The 13,338-nt window shown below is 54.9% G+C and overlaps 1 protein-coding gene and 1 long non-coding RNA gene across 3 annotated transcripts in view; both read left to right on the forward strand.

Moving 5' to 3' along the window:
- Positions 1-13,338, forward strand: part of LOC116937905 (sodium/potassium-transporting ATPase subunit alpha-3) — a 121,543-nt gene that overhangs the window by 93,477 nt on the left and 14,728 nt on the right. For both annotated transcript variants that reach the window (XM_076064796.1, XM_076064797.1), the window contains 4 exons: positions 3,452-3,606; positions 4,660-4,783; positions 7,140-7,285; positions 8,569-8,699. In XM_076064796.1, the coding sequence (XP_075920911.1) occupies positions 3,452-3,606; positions 4,660-4,783; positions 7,140-7,285; positions 8,569-8,699 (556 nt within the window). The remainder of the gene's footprint in view (positions 1-3,451; positions 3,607-4,659; positions 4,784-7,139; positions 7,286-8,568; positions 8,700-13,338) is intronic.
- On the forward strand, positions 1,803-3,413 carry LOC142923818 (uncharacterized). The gene is made up of 3 exons (XR_012940872.1): positions 1,803-2,602; positions 2,643-2,674; positions 2,715-3,413. It is a non-coding gene; the product is annotated as an uncharacterized LOC142923818 (long non-coding RNA).

Genomic DNA, 13,338 nt, shown 5'->3' on the forward strand with positions numbered 1-13,338 from the left:
GAGTGGGTGAGTGAGTGAGTGGGTGAGTGGGTGAGTGAGTGGGTGAGTGAGTGGGTGAGTGAGTGAGTGAGTGGGTGAGTGGGTGGGTGAGTGAGTGGGTGAGTGGGTGGGTGAGTGAGTGAGTGGGTGGGTGGGTGTGTGAGTGGGTGAGTGAGTGAGTGGGTGAGTGAGTGAGTGACATGATCCTGCTTGATGATAACTTCGCCTCCATCGTGACGGGAGTGGAGGAAGGTGGGTGGGTTAGTGGGGGGGTTAGTGGGGGGGTTGGTGGGTGGGTGGGAGGGTGGGTGGGTGGGTGAGTGAGTGAGTGAGTGGGTGGGTGAGTGAGTGAGTGGGTGAGTGGGTGAGTGGGTGAGTGAGTGGGTGAGTGAGTGAGTGAGTGGGTGAGTGAGTGAGTGAGTGGGTGAGTGAGTGGGTGAGTGAGTGAGTGGGTGAGTGAGTGGGTGGGTTAGTGGGTGGGTGGGTGAGTGAGTGAGTGGGTGAGTGAGTGAGTGGGTGAGTGAGTGAGTGACATGATCCTGCTTGATGATAACTTCGCCTCCATCGTGACGGGAGTGGAGGAAGGTGGGTGGGTTAGTGGGGGGGTTAGTGGGGGGGTTGGTGGGGGGGTGGGAGGGTGGGTGGGGGGGTGAGTGAGTGGGTGAGTGAGTGAGTGGGTGAGTGGGTGGGTGAGTGAGTGAGTGGGTGAATGAGTGAGTGGGTGGGTGGGTGAGTGAGTGAGTGAGTTGGTGAGTGGGTGGGTGAGTGAGTGAGTGAGTTGGTGAGTGAGTGGGTGAGTGAATGAGTGAGTGACATGATCCTACTTGACGATAACTTCGCCTCCATCGTGACGGGAGTGGAGGAAGGTGGGTGGGTTAGTGGGGGGGTTAGTGGGGGGGTTGGTGGGTGGGTGGGAGGGTGGGTGGGGGGGTGAGTGAGTGGGTGAGTGGGTGAGTGGGTGGGTGAGTGAGTGAGTGGGTGAGTGAGTGAGTGAGTGGGTGAGTGGGTGGGTGAGTGAGTGAGTGAGTGGGTGAGTGAGTGGGTGGGTGAGTGAGTGAGTGGGTGGAAGAGTGAGTGGGTGAGTGAGTGGGTGGGTGAGTGGGTGAGTGAGTGAGTGAGTGGGTGAGTGAGTGGGTGAGTGAGTGAGTGAGTGGGTGAGTGAGTGGGTGGGTTAGTGGGTGGGTGGGTGAGTGAGTGAGTGGGTGAGTGAGTGGGTGGGTGAGTGAGTGAGTGACATGATCCTGCTTGATGATAACTTCGCCTCCATCGTGACGGGAGTGGAGGAAGGTGGGTGGGTTGGTGGGGGGGTTAGTGGGGGGTTAGTGGGGGGGTTGGTGGGTGGGTGGGTGGGGGGGTTACTGGGTGGGTTAGTGGGTGGGTGGGAGGGTGAGTGGGTGGGTGAGTGAGTGGGTGGGTGGGTGAGTGGGTGGGTGGGTGGGTGAGTGAGTGAGTGGGTGAGTGAGTGAGTGGGTGGGTGAGTGGGTGAGTGAGTGAGTGGGTGAGTGAGTGAGTGAGTGGGTGGGTGAGTGGGTGGGTGAGTGAGTGGGTGAGTGGGTGAGTGAGTGACATGATCCTGCTTGACGATAACTTCGCCTCCATCGTGACGGGAGTGGAGGAAGGTGGGTGGGTTGGTGGGGGGGTTAGTGGGGGGTTAGTGGGGGGGTTGGTGGGCGGGTTAGTGGGTGGGTGGGAGGGTGGGTTGGGGGGTTAGTGGGAGGGTTAGTGGGTGGGTGAGTGAGTTGGTGAGTGAGTGAGTGGATGGGTGGGGGGGATTGGTGGGTGGGTTGGTGGGTGGGTTGGTGGGTGGGTGGGTTGGTGGGTGACTAAGAGAGTGGGTGACTAAGTGAGTGAGTAGCTGACTGGGTGACTAGATGAGTGGGTGACTAGGTGAGTGAGTAGTTGAGTGGGTTACTAGGTGATTGGGTGACTAGCTGACTGGGTGACTAGGTGAGTGTGTGACTAAGTGAATGACTAGGTGAGTGACTAGGTGAGTGGGTGACTAGCTGACTGGGTGACTAGGTGAGTGGGTGACTAGGTGAGTGAGTAGCTGAGTGGGTAACTAAGTGAATGACTAGGTGAGTGACTAGGTGAGTGGGTGACTAAGTGAGTGAGTATCTGAGTGGGTGACTAGGTGAGTGGGTGACTAGCTGACTGGGTGACTAGGTGAGTGGGTGACTAAGTGAATGACTAGGTGAGTGACTAGGTGAGTGGGTGACTAGCTGACTGGGTGACTAGGTGAGTGGGTGACTAGGTGAGTGAGTAGCTGAGTGGGTAACTAAGTGAATGACTAGGTGAGTGACTAGGTGAGTGGGTGACTAAGTGAGTGAGTATCTGAGTGGGTGACTAGGTGAGTGGGTGACTAGCTGACTGGGTGACTAGGTGAGTGGGTGACTAAGTGAATGACTAGGTGAGTGACTAGGTGAGTGGGTGACTAGCTGACTGGGTGACTAGGTGAGTGGGTGACTAGGTGAGTGAGTAGCTGAGTGGGTAACTAAGTGAATGACTAGGTGAGTGACTAGGTGAGTGGGTGACTAAGTGAGTGAGTATCTGAGTGGGTGACTAGGTGAGTGGGTGACTAGCTGACTGGGTGACTAGGTGAGTGGGTGACTAAGTGAGTGACTAGGTGAATGGGTGACTAAGTGACTAGCTGACTGGGTGACTAGGTGAGTGGGTGACTAGCTGACTGGGTGACTAGGTGAGTGGGTGACTAGGTGAGTGGGTGACTAGCTGACTAGGTGAGTGGGTGACTAGGTGAGTGGGTGACTAGGTGAGTGGGTGACTAGCTGACTGGGTGACTAGGTGAGTGGGTGACTAGCTGACTGGGTGACTAGGTGAGTGGGTGACTAGCTGACTGGGTGACTAGGTGAGTGGGTGACTAGGTGAGTGGGTGACTAGGTGAGTGGGTGACTAGCTGACTGGGTGACTAGGTGAGTGGGTGACTAGGTGAGTGGGTGACTAGCTGACTGGGTGACTAGGTGAGTGGGTGACTAGCTGACTGGGTGACTAGGTGAGTGGGTGACTAGCTGACTGGGTGACTAGGTGAGTGGGTGACTAGGTGAGTGGGTGACTAGCTGACTAGGTGAGTGGGTGACTAGGTGAGTGGGTGACTAGGTGAGTGGGTGACTAGCTGACTGGGTGACTAGGTGAGTGGGTGACTAGCTGACTGGGTGACTAGGTGAGTGGGTGACTAGGTGAGTGGGTGACTAGCTGACTAGCTGACTGGGTGACTAGGTGAGTGGGTGACTAGGTGAGTGGGTGACTAGCTGACTAGGTGAGTGGGTGACTAGGTGAGTGGGTGACTAGCTGACTAGGTGAGTGGGTGACTAGGCGAGTGGGTGACTAAGTGGGTGAGTAGCTGAGTGACTAGGTGAGTGGGTGACTAGGTGAGTGAGTAGCTGAGTGACTCACCCACCCTCTCTGTGGTCTCTACCCACCCACCCACCCCACCCACCTCCCCTACCCACCCACCCAGGACGCCTCATTTTCGACAACCTGAAGAAGTCGATCGCCTACACGCTGACGAGTAACATTCCCGAGATAACGCCCTTCCTGTTCTTCATCATCGCCAACATCCCGCTGCCGCTGGGCACAGTCACCATCCTGTGCATCGACCTCGGCACAGACATGGTGAGCACCTCGCACGCCCTCGCTCAGTCACTCCATCAGCTCAGACAGTCGCTCAGTTCGCTCAGTCAGTCGCTCAGACAGTCGCTCGATCAGCTCAGACAGTCAGACAGTCGCTCAGTGGCTCAGACAGTCGCTCAGACAGTCGCTCAGTCGCTCGATCAGACAGTCGCTCAGTCGCTCAGTCGCTCAGACAGTCGCTCAGACAGTCGGTCAGCCAGTCGCTCAGTTGCTCAGTCAGTCGCTAGCTCAGACAGTCGCTCAGACAGTCGCTCAGTCGCTCAGTCGCTCAGACAGTCGGTCAGACAGTCGCTCAGTTGCTCAGTCAGTCGCTAGCTCAGACAGTCGCTCAGACAGTCGCTCAGTCGCTCAGTCGCTCAGACAGTCGGTCAGACAGTCGGTCAGGCGCTCAGACTGTCGCTCAGTCGCTCAGACAGTCGCTCAGTCAGTCGCTTGTTCGCTCAGCCAGTCGCTCAGACAGTCGCTCAGTCGCTCAGACAGTCGCTCAGACAGTCGGTCAGTCGGTCAGACAGTCGCTCACTCGCTCAGACAGTCGGTCAGACAGTCGGTCAGGCGCTCAGCCAGTCGCTCAGACAGTCGCTCAGACAGTCGCTCAGACAGTCGCTCACTCGCTCAGACAGTCGCTTGTTCACTCAGCCAGTCGCTCACTCGCTCAGACAGTCGCTCAGCCAGTCGCTCACTCAGCCAGTCAGTCGCTCAGCCAGTCGCTCAGACAGTTGCTCAGTCGCTCGCTCAGCCAGTCACTCACTCAGCCAGTCGCTCACTCGCTCAGACAGTCGCTCAGCCAGTCGCTCACTCAGCCAGTCAGTCGCTCAGCCAGTCGCTCAGACAGTTGCTCAGTCGCTCGCTCAGCCAGTCACTCACTCAGCCAGTCACTCACTCAGCCAGCCAGTCGCCAACTCGCTCATTCAGCTAGAAGGCTGCTAACTCACCCCCCTTCTCTCCCACTTGGTTTGCTCCACCTCCCCCCCCTCCCACTTGGTTTGCTCCACCTCCCCCCCCTCCCCTCCCACTTGGTTTGCTCCACCTGCTCAGGTGCCGGCGATCTCGCTGGCCTACGAGGCGGCTGAGAGTGACATCATGAAGAGGCAGCCACGGAACCCGCGGGTGGACAAGCTGGTGAACGAGAGACTCATCAGTATCGCGTACGGACAGATCGGTGGGAGTCTCACTCAGTCAACCACTCACTTAGTCACCCACTCCCTCAAGCACCCACTCACTCAGTCACTCAGTCACTCACCCACTCACTCACTCGCTCACTCGCTGGTGAACGAGAGACTCATCAGCATCGCGTACGGACAGATCGGTGGGAGTCTCACTCAGTCAGCCACCCATTCAGTCAACCACTCAGTCAACCACTCACTCAGTCACTCACTCAGTCACTCAGTCACTCGCTCACTCGCTGGTGAACGAGAGACTCATCAGCATCGCGTACGGACAGATCGGTGGGAGTCTCACTCACTCACTCAGTCACTCACTCAGTCAACCACTCACTTAGTCACCCACTCAGTCAGTCAACCATTCAGTCACCCACTCACTCACTCACTCAGTCACTCGCTGGTGAACGAGAGACTCATCAGTATCGCGTACGGACAGATCGGTGGGAGTCTCACTCAGTCACTCACTCACTCAGTCACTCGTTCACTCACTCACTCAGTCACCCACTCAGTCAACCACTCACTCAGTCACTCACTCACTCACTCAGTCACCCACTCAGTCAACCACTCAGTCAGTCACCCACTCGCTCGCTCAGTCACTCGCTGGTGAACGAGAGACTCATCAGCATCGCGTACGGACAGATCGGTGGGAGTCTCACTCAGTCACTCACTCACTCGCTCAGTCACCCACTCAGTCACTCACTCACTCAGTCACTCACTCACTCAGTCACTCAGTCACCCACTCACTCACTGGTGAACGAGAGACTCATCAGCATCGCGTACGGACAGATCGGTGGGAGTCTCACTCAGTCACTCATTCAGAGAGTCACTCACTCAGTCAGTCACTCACTCACTCAGTCACTCACTCAGTCACTCACCCACTCACTCAGTCACTCACTCACTCAGTCAGTCACCCACTTAGTCACTCACTCACTCACTCAGTCAACCACTCAGTCACTCACTCAGTCACTCAGTCACCCACTCACTCGCTGGTGAACGAGAGACTCATCTGCATCGCGTACGGACAGATCGGTGGGAGTCTCACTCAGTCACTCATTCAGAGAGTCACTCACTCAGTCAGTCACTCACTCACTCAGTCACTCACTCAGTCACTCACCCACTCACTCAGTCACTCACTCACTCAGTCAGTCACCCACTTAGTCACTCACTCACTCACTCAGTCAACCACTCAGTCACTCACTCAGTCACTCAGTCACCCACTCACTCGCTGGTGAACGAGAGACTCATCTGCATCGCGTACGGACAGATCGGTGGGAGTCTCACTCACTCACTCAGTCACTCACTCAGTCAACCACTCACTTAGTCACCCACTCAGTCAGTCAACCATTCAGTCACCCACTCACTCACTCACTCAGTCACTCGCTGGTGAACGAGAGACTCATCAGTATCGCGTACGGACAGATCGGTGGGAGTCTCGCCCACTCACTCGCTCAGTCGCCAACTCGCTCAGTCACCCACTCGCTCGCTCAGTCAACAACTCGCTCACTCACTCGCTCACTCGCTCAGTCACCCGCTCGCTCACTCGCTCAGTCACCCACCCACTCAGTCACCCACTCACTCACTCAGTCAGCCACTCACCCACTCGCTCACTCAGTCGCTCAGTCGCTCGCTCAGTCACTCACTCAGTCGCTCACTCGCTCGCTCACTCACTCGCTCGCTCACTCAGTCAACCATTCAGTCACCCACACGCTCAGTCAGTCACTCGCTCAGTCGCTCACTCACCCACACGCTCACTCACCCACTCACTCACTCACCAACCCACCACCCACCCATTCACTCACCCACTCACCCACCCAGTATCCAACCACCCACCCACTCACTCACCCACTCACCCACCCACTCACCCACTCACTCACTCACCCACCCACCCACTCACCCACTCACTCACTCACCCACCCACTCACCCACCCACTCACCCACTCACCCACCCACCCACCCACTCACCCACTCACTCACTCACCCACTCACCCACTCACCCACCCACTCACCCACCCACTCACTCACCCACTCACCCACCCACCCGCCCACTCACCCACCCACTCACCCACCCACCCGCCCACTCACCCACCCACTCACCCACCCACTCACTCACCCACTCACCCACTCACCCACCCACCCACCCACTCACCCACTCACTCACTCACCCACCCACTCACCCACTCACCCACCCACTCACCCACCCACCCACTCACCCACTCACCCACCCACCCACTCACCCACTCACCCACCAACCCACTCACCCACTCACTCACCCACCCACTAACCCATCCACTCACCCACCCACTCACTCACCCCCCCCCACTAACCCCCCCACTAACCCCCCCCCACTCTCTGCAGGGATGATTCAGGCACTGGGAGGATTTTTCGCCTACTTCGTCATCCTCACAGAGAACGGATTCCTGCCAGCGGATCTCCTGGGCATTCGCCTACAGTGGGATAATAAACACGTCAACGATCTCACAGACTCGTACGGGCAGGAGTGGGTGAGTGGCTGGGTGGGTGGGTGAGTGGGGGGGTGAGTGGGGGGGTGAGTGGGGGGGTGGGTGAGTGGGAGGGGGAGTTGGTGGGTGGGTGGGTGAGTGGGGGAGTGAGTGAGTGGGTGTGTGAGTGGGTGAGTGGGTGGGAGAGTGGGTGGGTGGGTGGGTGAGTGGGTGGGTGAGTGAGTGGATCTCTTGGGCATTCGCCTACAGTGGGATAATAAACACGTCAACGATCTCACAGACTCGTACGGGCAGGAGTGGGTGAGTGGCTGGGTGGGTGGGTGGGTGAGTGGGGGGGTGAGTGGGGGGGTGGGTGAGTGGGAGGGGGAGTTGGTGGGTGGGTGGGTGAGTGGGGGAGTGAGTGAGTGGGTGGGTGGGTGAGTGGGTGAGTGGGTGGGTGAGTGAGTGGGTGGGTGAGTGGGTGGGTGAGTGAGTGAGTGGGTGAGTGAGTGAGTGGGTGAGTGAGTGAGTGAGTGGGTGAGTGGGTGGGTGAGTGGGTGGGTGAGTGAGTGAGTGGGTGAGTGAGTGAGTGGGTGGGTGAGTGAGTGAGTGGGTGGGTGAGTGAGTGAGTGAGTGGGTGGGTGAGTGAGTGAGTGGGTGGGTGAGTGGGTGGGTGAGTGAGTGGATCTCTTGGGCATTCGCCTACAGTGGGATAATAAACACGTCAACGATCTCACAGACTCGTACGGGCAGGAGTGGGTGAGTGGCTGGGTGGGTGGGTGAGTGGGTGGGTGGCTGGGTGGGTGGGGGGTGGGTGAGTGGGTGAGTGAGTGAGTGGGTGGGGGGGTGAGTGGGGGGGGGGTGAGTGGCTGGGTGGGTGAGTGGGTGAGTGGGTGGGAGAGTGGGTGGGTGGGTAGTGAGTGGGTGAGTGGGTGGGTGGGTGAGTGAGTGGGTGTGTGGGTGGGGGAGTGGGTGGGTGGGGGGGTGGGTGAGTGGGTGGGTGGGTGGGAGAGTGGGTGGGTGGGTGAGTGAGTGGGTGAGTGGGTGGGTGGGTGGGTGAGTGGGTGGGGGGGGGTGGGGGGGTGGGTGGGTGGGTGAGCGGGTGGGGGAGTGAGTGGGTGAGTGAGTGAGTGGCTGGGTGGGTGGGTGAGTGGGGGGGTGAGAGGGTGGGTGGGGGGGGTGAGTGGGGGGGTGGGTGAGTGAGTGGGTGGGGGAGTGAGTGGGTGAATGGGTGAGTAGCTGGGGGAGTGAGTAGGTGGGTGGGTGGGTGAGTGGGTGGGTGAGTAGGGTGGATGGGTGAGTGTAACTCTGTGTGTGTCTCTCTGTCTCACTGTGTGTCTCTCCAGACCTACGAACAGCGCAAGTTAGTGGAGTATACGTGCCACACCGCATTCTTCGTGAGCATTGTGGTGGTCCAGTGGGCCGATCTCATCGTCTGCAAAACCAGACGCAACTCCGTTTTCCAGCAGGGCATGAAGTGAGTGCGGGATTCACTCAGACTCACTCAGAGACTCACTCAGAGATTCACTCAGAGACTCACTCACTCAGAGACTCACTCAGAGATTCACTCAGAGACTCACTCAGAAACTCACTCACTCAGAGACTCACTCAGAAACTCACTCAGAGATTCACTCAGAGACTCACTCACTCAGAGACTCACTCACTCAGAGACTCACTCAGAGACTCACTCACTCAGAGACTCACTCAGAGACTCACTCACACAGAGACTCACTCAGAGATTCACTCAGAGACTCACTCACTCAGAGACTCACTCAGAGATTCACTCAGAGACTCACTCAGAAACTCACTCACTCAGAGACTCACTCAGAAACTCACTCAGAGATTCACTCAGAGACTCACTCACTCAGAGACTCACTCACTCAGAGACTCACACACTCAGAGACTCACTCACTCAGAGACTCACTCAGAGACTCACTCAGAGACTCACTCAGAGACTCACTCAGAGACTCACTCACAGATTCACTCAGAGACTCACTCAGAGACTCACTCACTCAGAGACTCACTCACTCAGAGACTCACACACTCAGAGACTCACTCACTCAGAGACTCACTCAGAGACTCACTCAGAGACTCACTCACAGATTCACTCAGAGACTCACTCAGAGACTCACTCACTCAGAGACTTACTCACTTAGAGACTCACTCAGAGACTCACTCACTCAGAGACTCACTCAGAGACTCACTCAGTGACTCACTAACTCAGAGACTCACTCAGAGACTCACTCAGTGACTCACTCACTCACTCAGAGACTCACTCACTCAGAGACTCACTCAGAGACTCACTCAGAGACTCACTCAGAGACTCACTCACAGATTCACTCAGAGACTCACTCAGAGACTCACTCACTCAGAGACTTACTCAGAGACTCACTCAGAGACTCACTCACTCAGACACTCACTCAGAGACTTAGTCAGAGACTCACTCACTCAGAGACTCACTCAGAGACTCACTCACTCAGAGACTCACTCAGAGACTCACTCAGAGACTTAGTCAGAGACTCACTCACTCAGAGACTCACTCAGAGACTCACTCAGAGACTCACTTACTCAGAGACTCACTCAGAGACTCACTCAGAGACTTACTTAGAGACTCACTCAGAGACTCACTCACTCAGACTCACTCAGAGACTCACTCAGAGACTCACTCAGAGACTCAGAGACTCACTCACTCAGAGACTGACTCACTCAGAGACTCACTCACTCAGAGACTCACTCAGAGACTCACTCACAGATTCACTCAGAGACTCACTCAGAGACTCACTCACTCAGAGACTCACTCACTCAGAGACTCACACACTCAGAGACTCACTCACTCAGAGACTCACTCAGAGACTCACTCAGAGACTCACTCAGAGACTCACTCACAGATTCACTCAGAGACTCACTCAGAGACTCACTCACTCAGAGACTCACTCACTCAGAGACTTACTCACTTAGAGACTCACTCAGAGACTCACTCACTCAGAGACTCACTCAGAGACTCACTCAGTGACTCACTAACTCAGAGACTCACTCAGAGACTCACTCAGTGACTCACTCACTCAGAGACTCACTCACTCAGAGACTCACTCAGAGACTCACTCAGAGACTCACTCACAGATTCACTCAGAGACTCACTCAGAGACTCACTCACTCAGAGACTTACTCAGAGACTCACTCAGAGACTCACTCACTCAGAGACTCACTCAGACACTCACTCAGAGACTTAGTCAGAGACTCACTCACTCAGAGACTCACTCACTCAGAGACTCACTCAGAGACTCACTCAGAGACTTAGTCAGAGACTCACTCACTCAGAGACTCACTCAGAGACTCACTCACTCAGAGACTCACTCAGAGACTCACTCAGAGACTTACTTAGAGACTCACTCAGAGACTCACTCACTCAGAGACTCACTCAGAGACTCACTCAGAGACTCAGAGACTCACTCACTCAGAGACTGACTCACTCAGAGACTCACTCACTCAGAGACTCACTCAGAGACTTACTCAGAGACTTACACACTCACTCACTCAGAGACTTACATACTCACTCAGAGACTCACTCAGAGACTCACTCACTCAGAGACTTACTCAGTCAGAGACTCACTCACTCAGAGACTTACACACTCACTCACTCACTCAGAGACTCACTGACTCACTCAGAGACTCACTCACTCAGAGACTTACTCAGTCAGAGACTCACTCAGTCAGAGACTCACTCAGAGACTTACACACTCACTCACTCAGAGACTTACTCAGTCAGAGACTCACTCAGTCAGAGACTCACTCAGAGACTTACACACTCACTCACGCAGAGACTTACTCAGTCAGAGACTCACTCAGTCAGAGACTCACTCAGTCAGACTCACTCACTCAGAGACTCACTCAGAGACTCACTCAGAGACTTAGTCAGAGACTCACTCAGAGACTCACTCAGAGACTCACTCAGAGACTCACTCAGATACTTACTTAGAGACTCACTCAGAGACTCACTCACTCAGAGACTCACTCAGAGACTCAGAGACTCACTCACTCAGAGACTCACTCACTCAGAGACTCACTCACTCAGAGACTCACTCAGAGACTCACTCAGAGACTCACTCACAGATTCACTCAGAGACTCACTCAGAGACTCACTCACTCAGAGACTTACTCAGAGACTCACTCAGAGACTCACTCACTCAGACACTCACTCAGAGACTTAGTCAGAGACTCACTCACTCAGAGACTCACTCAGAGACTCACTCACTCAGAGACTCACTCAGAGACTCACTCAGAGACTTAGTCAGAGACTCACTCACTCAGAGACTCACTCAGAGACTCACTTACTCAGAGACTCACTCAGAGACTCACTCAGAGACTTACTTAGAGACTCACTCAGAGACTCACTCACTCAGACTCACTCAGAGACTCACTCAGAGACTCACTCAGAGACTCAGAGACTCACTCACTCAGAGACTGACTCACTCAGAGACTCACTCACTCAGAGACTCACTCAGAGACTCACTCACAGATTCACTCAGAGACTCACTCAGAGACTCACTCACTCAGAGACTCACTCACTCAGAGACTCACACACTCAGAGACTCACTCACTCAGAGACTCACTCAGAGACTCACTCAGAGACTCACTCAGAGACTCACTCACAGATTCACTCAGAGACTCACTCAGAGACTCACTCACTCAGAGACTCACTCACTCAGAGACTTACTCACTTAGAGACTCACTCAGAGACTCACTCACTCAGAGACTCACTCAGAGACTCACTCAGTGACTCACTAACTCAGAGACTCACTCAGAGACTCACTCAGTGACTCACTCACTCAGAGACTCACTCACTCAGAGACTCACTCAGAGACTCACTCAGAGACTCACTCACAGATTCACTCAGAGACTCACTCAGAGACTCACTCACTCAGAGACTTACTCAGAGACTCACTCAGAGACTCACTCACTCAGAGACTCACTCAGACACTCACTCAGAGACTTAGTCAGAGACTCACTCACTCAGAGACTCACTCACTCAGAGACTCACTCAGAGACTCACTCAGAGACTTAGTCAGAGACTCACTCACTCAGAGACTCACTCAGAGACTCACTCACTCAGAGACTCACTCAGAGACTCACTCAGAGACTTACTTAGAGACTCACTCAGAGACTCACTCACTCAGAGACTCACTCAGAGACTCACTCAGAGACTCAGAGACTCACTCACTCAGAGACTGACTCACTCAGAGACTCACTCACTCAGAGACTCACTCAGAGACTTACTCAGAGACTTACACACTCACTCACTCAGAGACTTACATACTCACTCAGAGACTCACTCAGAGACTCACTCACTCAGAGACTTACTCAGTCAGAGACTCACTCACTCAGAGACTTACACACTCACTCACTCACTCAGAGACTCACTGACTCACTCAGAGACTCACTCACTCAGAGACTTACTCAGTCAGAGACTCACTCAGTCAGAGACTCACTCAGAGACTTACACACTCACTCACTCAGAGACTTACACACACACTCACTCACGCAGAGACTTACTCAGTCAGAGACTCACTCAGTCAGAGACTCACTCAGTCAGACTCACTCACTCAGAGACTCACTCAGAGACTCACTCAGAGACTTAGTCAGAGACTCACTCAGAGACTCACTCAGAGACTCACTCAGAGACTCACTCAGATACTTACTTAGAGACTCACTCAGAGACTCACTCACTCAGAGACTCACTCAGAGACTCAGAGACTCACTCACTCAGAGACTCACTCACTCAGAGACTCACTCACTCAGAGACTCACTCAGAGACTTACTCAGAGACTTACACACACACTCACTCACTCAGAGACTCACTCAGAGACTTACATACTCACTCAGAGACTCACTCAGAGACTCACTCACTCAGAGACTTACTCAGTCAGAGACTCACTCACTCAGAGACTTACACACTCACTCACTCACTCAGAGACTCACTGACTCACTCACGCAGAGACTTACTCAGTCAGAGACTCACTCAGTCAGAGACTCACTCAGTCAGACTCACTCACTCAGAGACTCACTCAGAGACTCACTCAGAGACTTAGTCAGAGACTCACTCAGAGACTCACTCAGAG

Source organism: Petromyzon marinus, unplaced genomic scaffold (assembly GCF_048934315.1).
Source record: "Petromyzon marinus isolate PM22_M1 ecotype Great Lakes invasive population unplaced genomic scaffold, UKy_Petmar_22M1.pri1.0 PM_Scaffold_74, whole genome shotgun sequence".
NCBI lineage: Eukaryota > Metazoa > Chordata > Hyperoartia > Petromyzontiformes > Petromyzontidae > Petromyzon > Petromyzon marinus.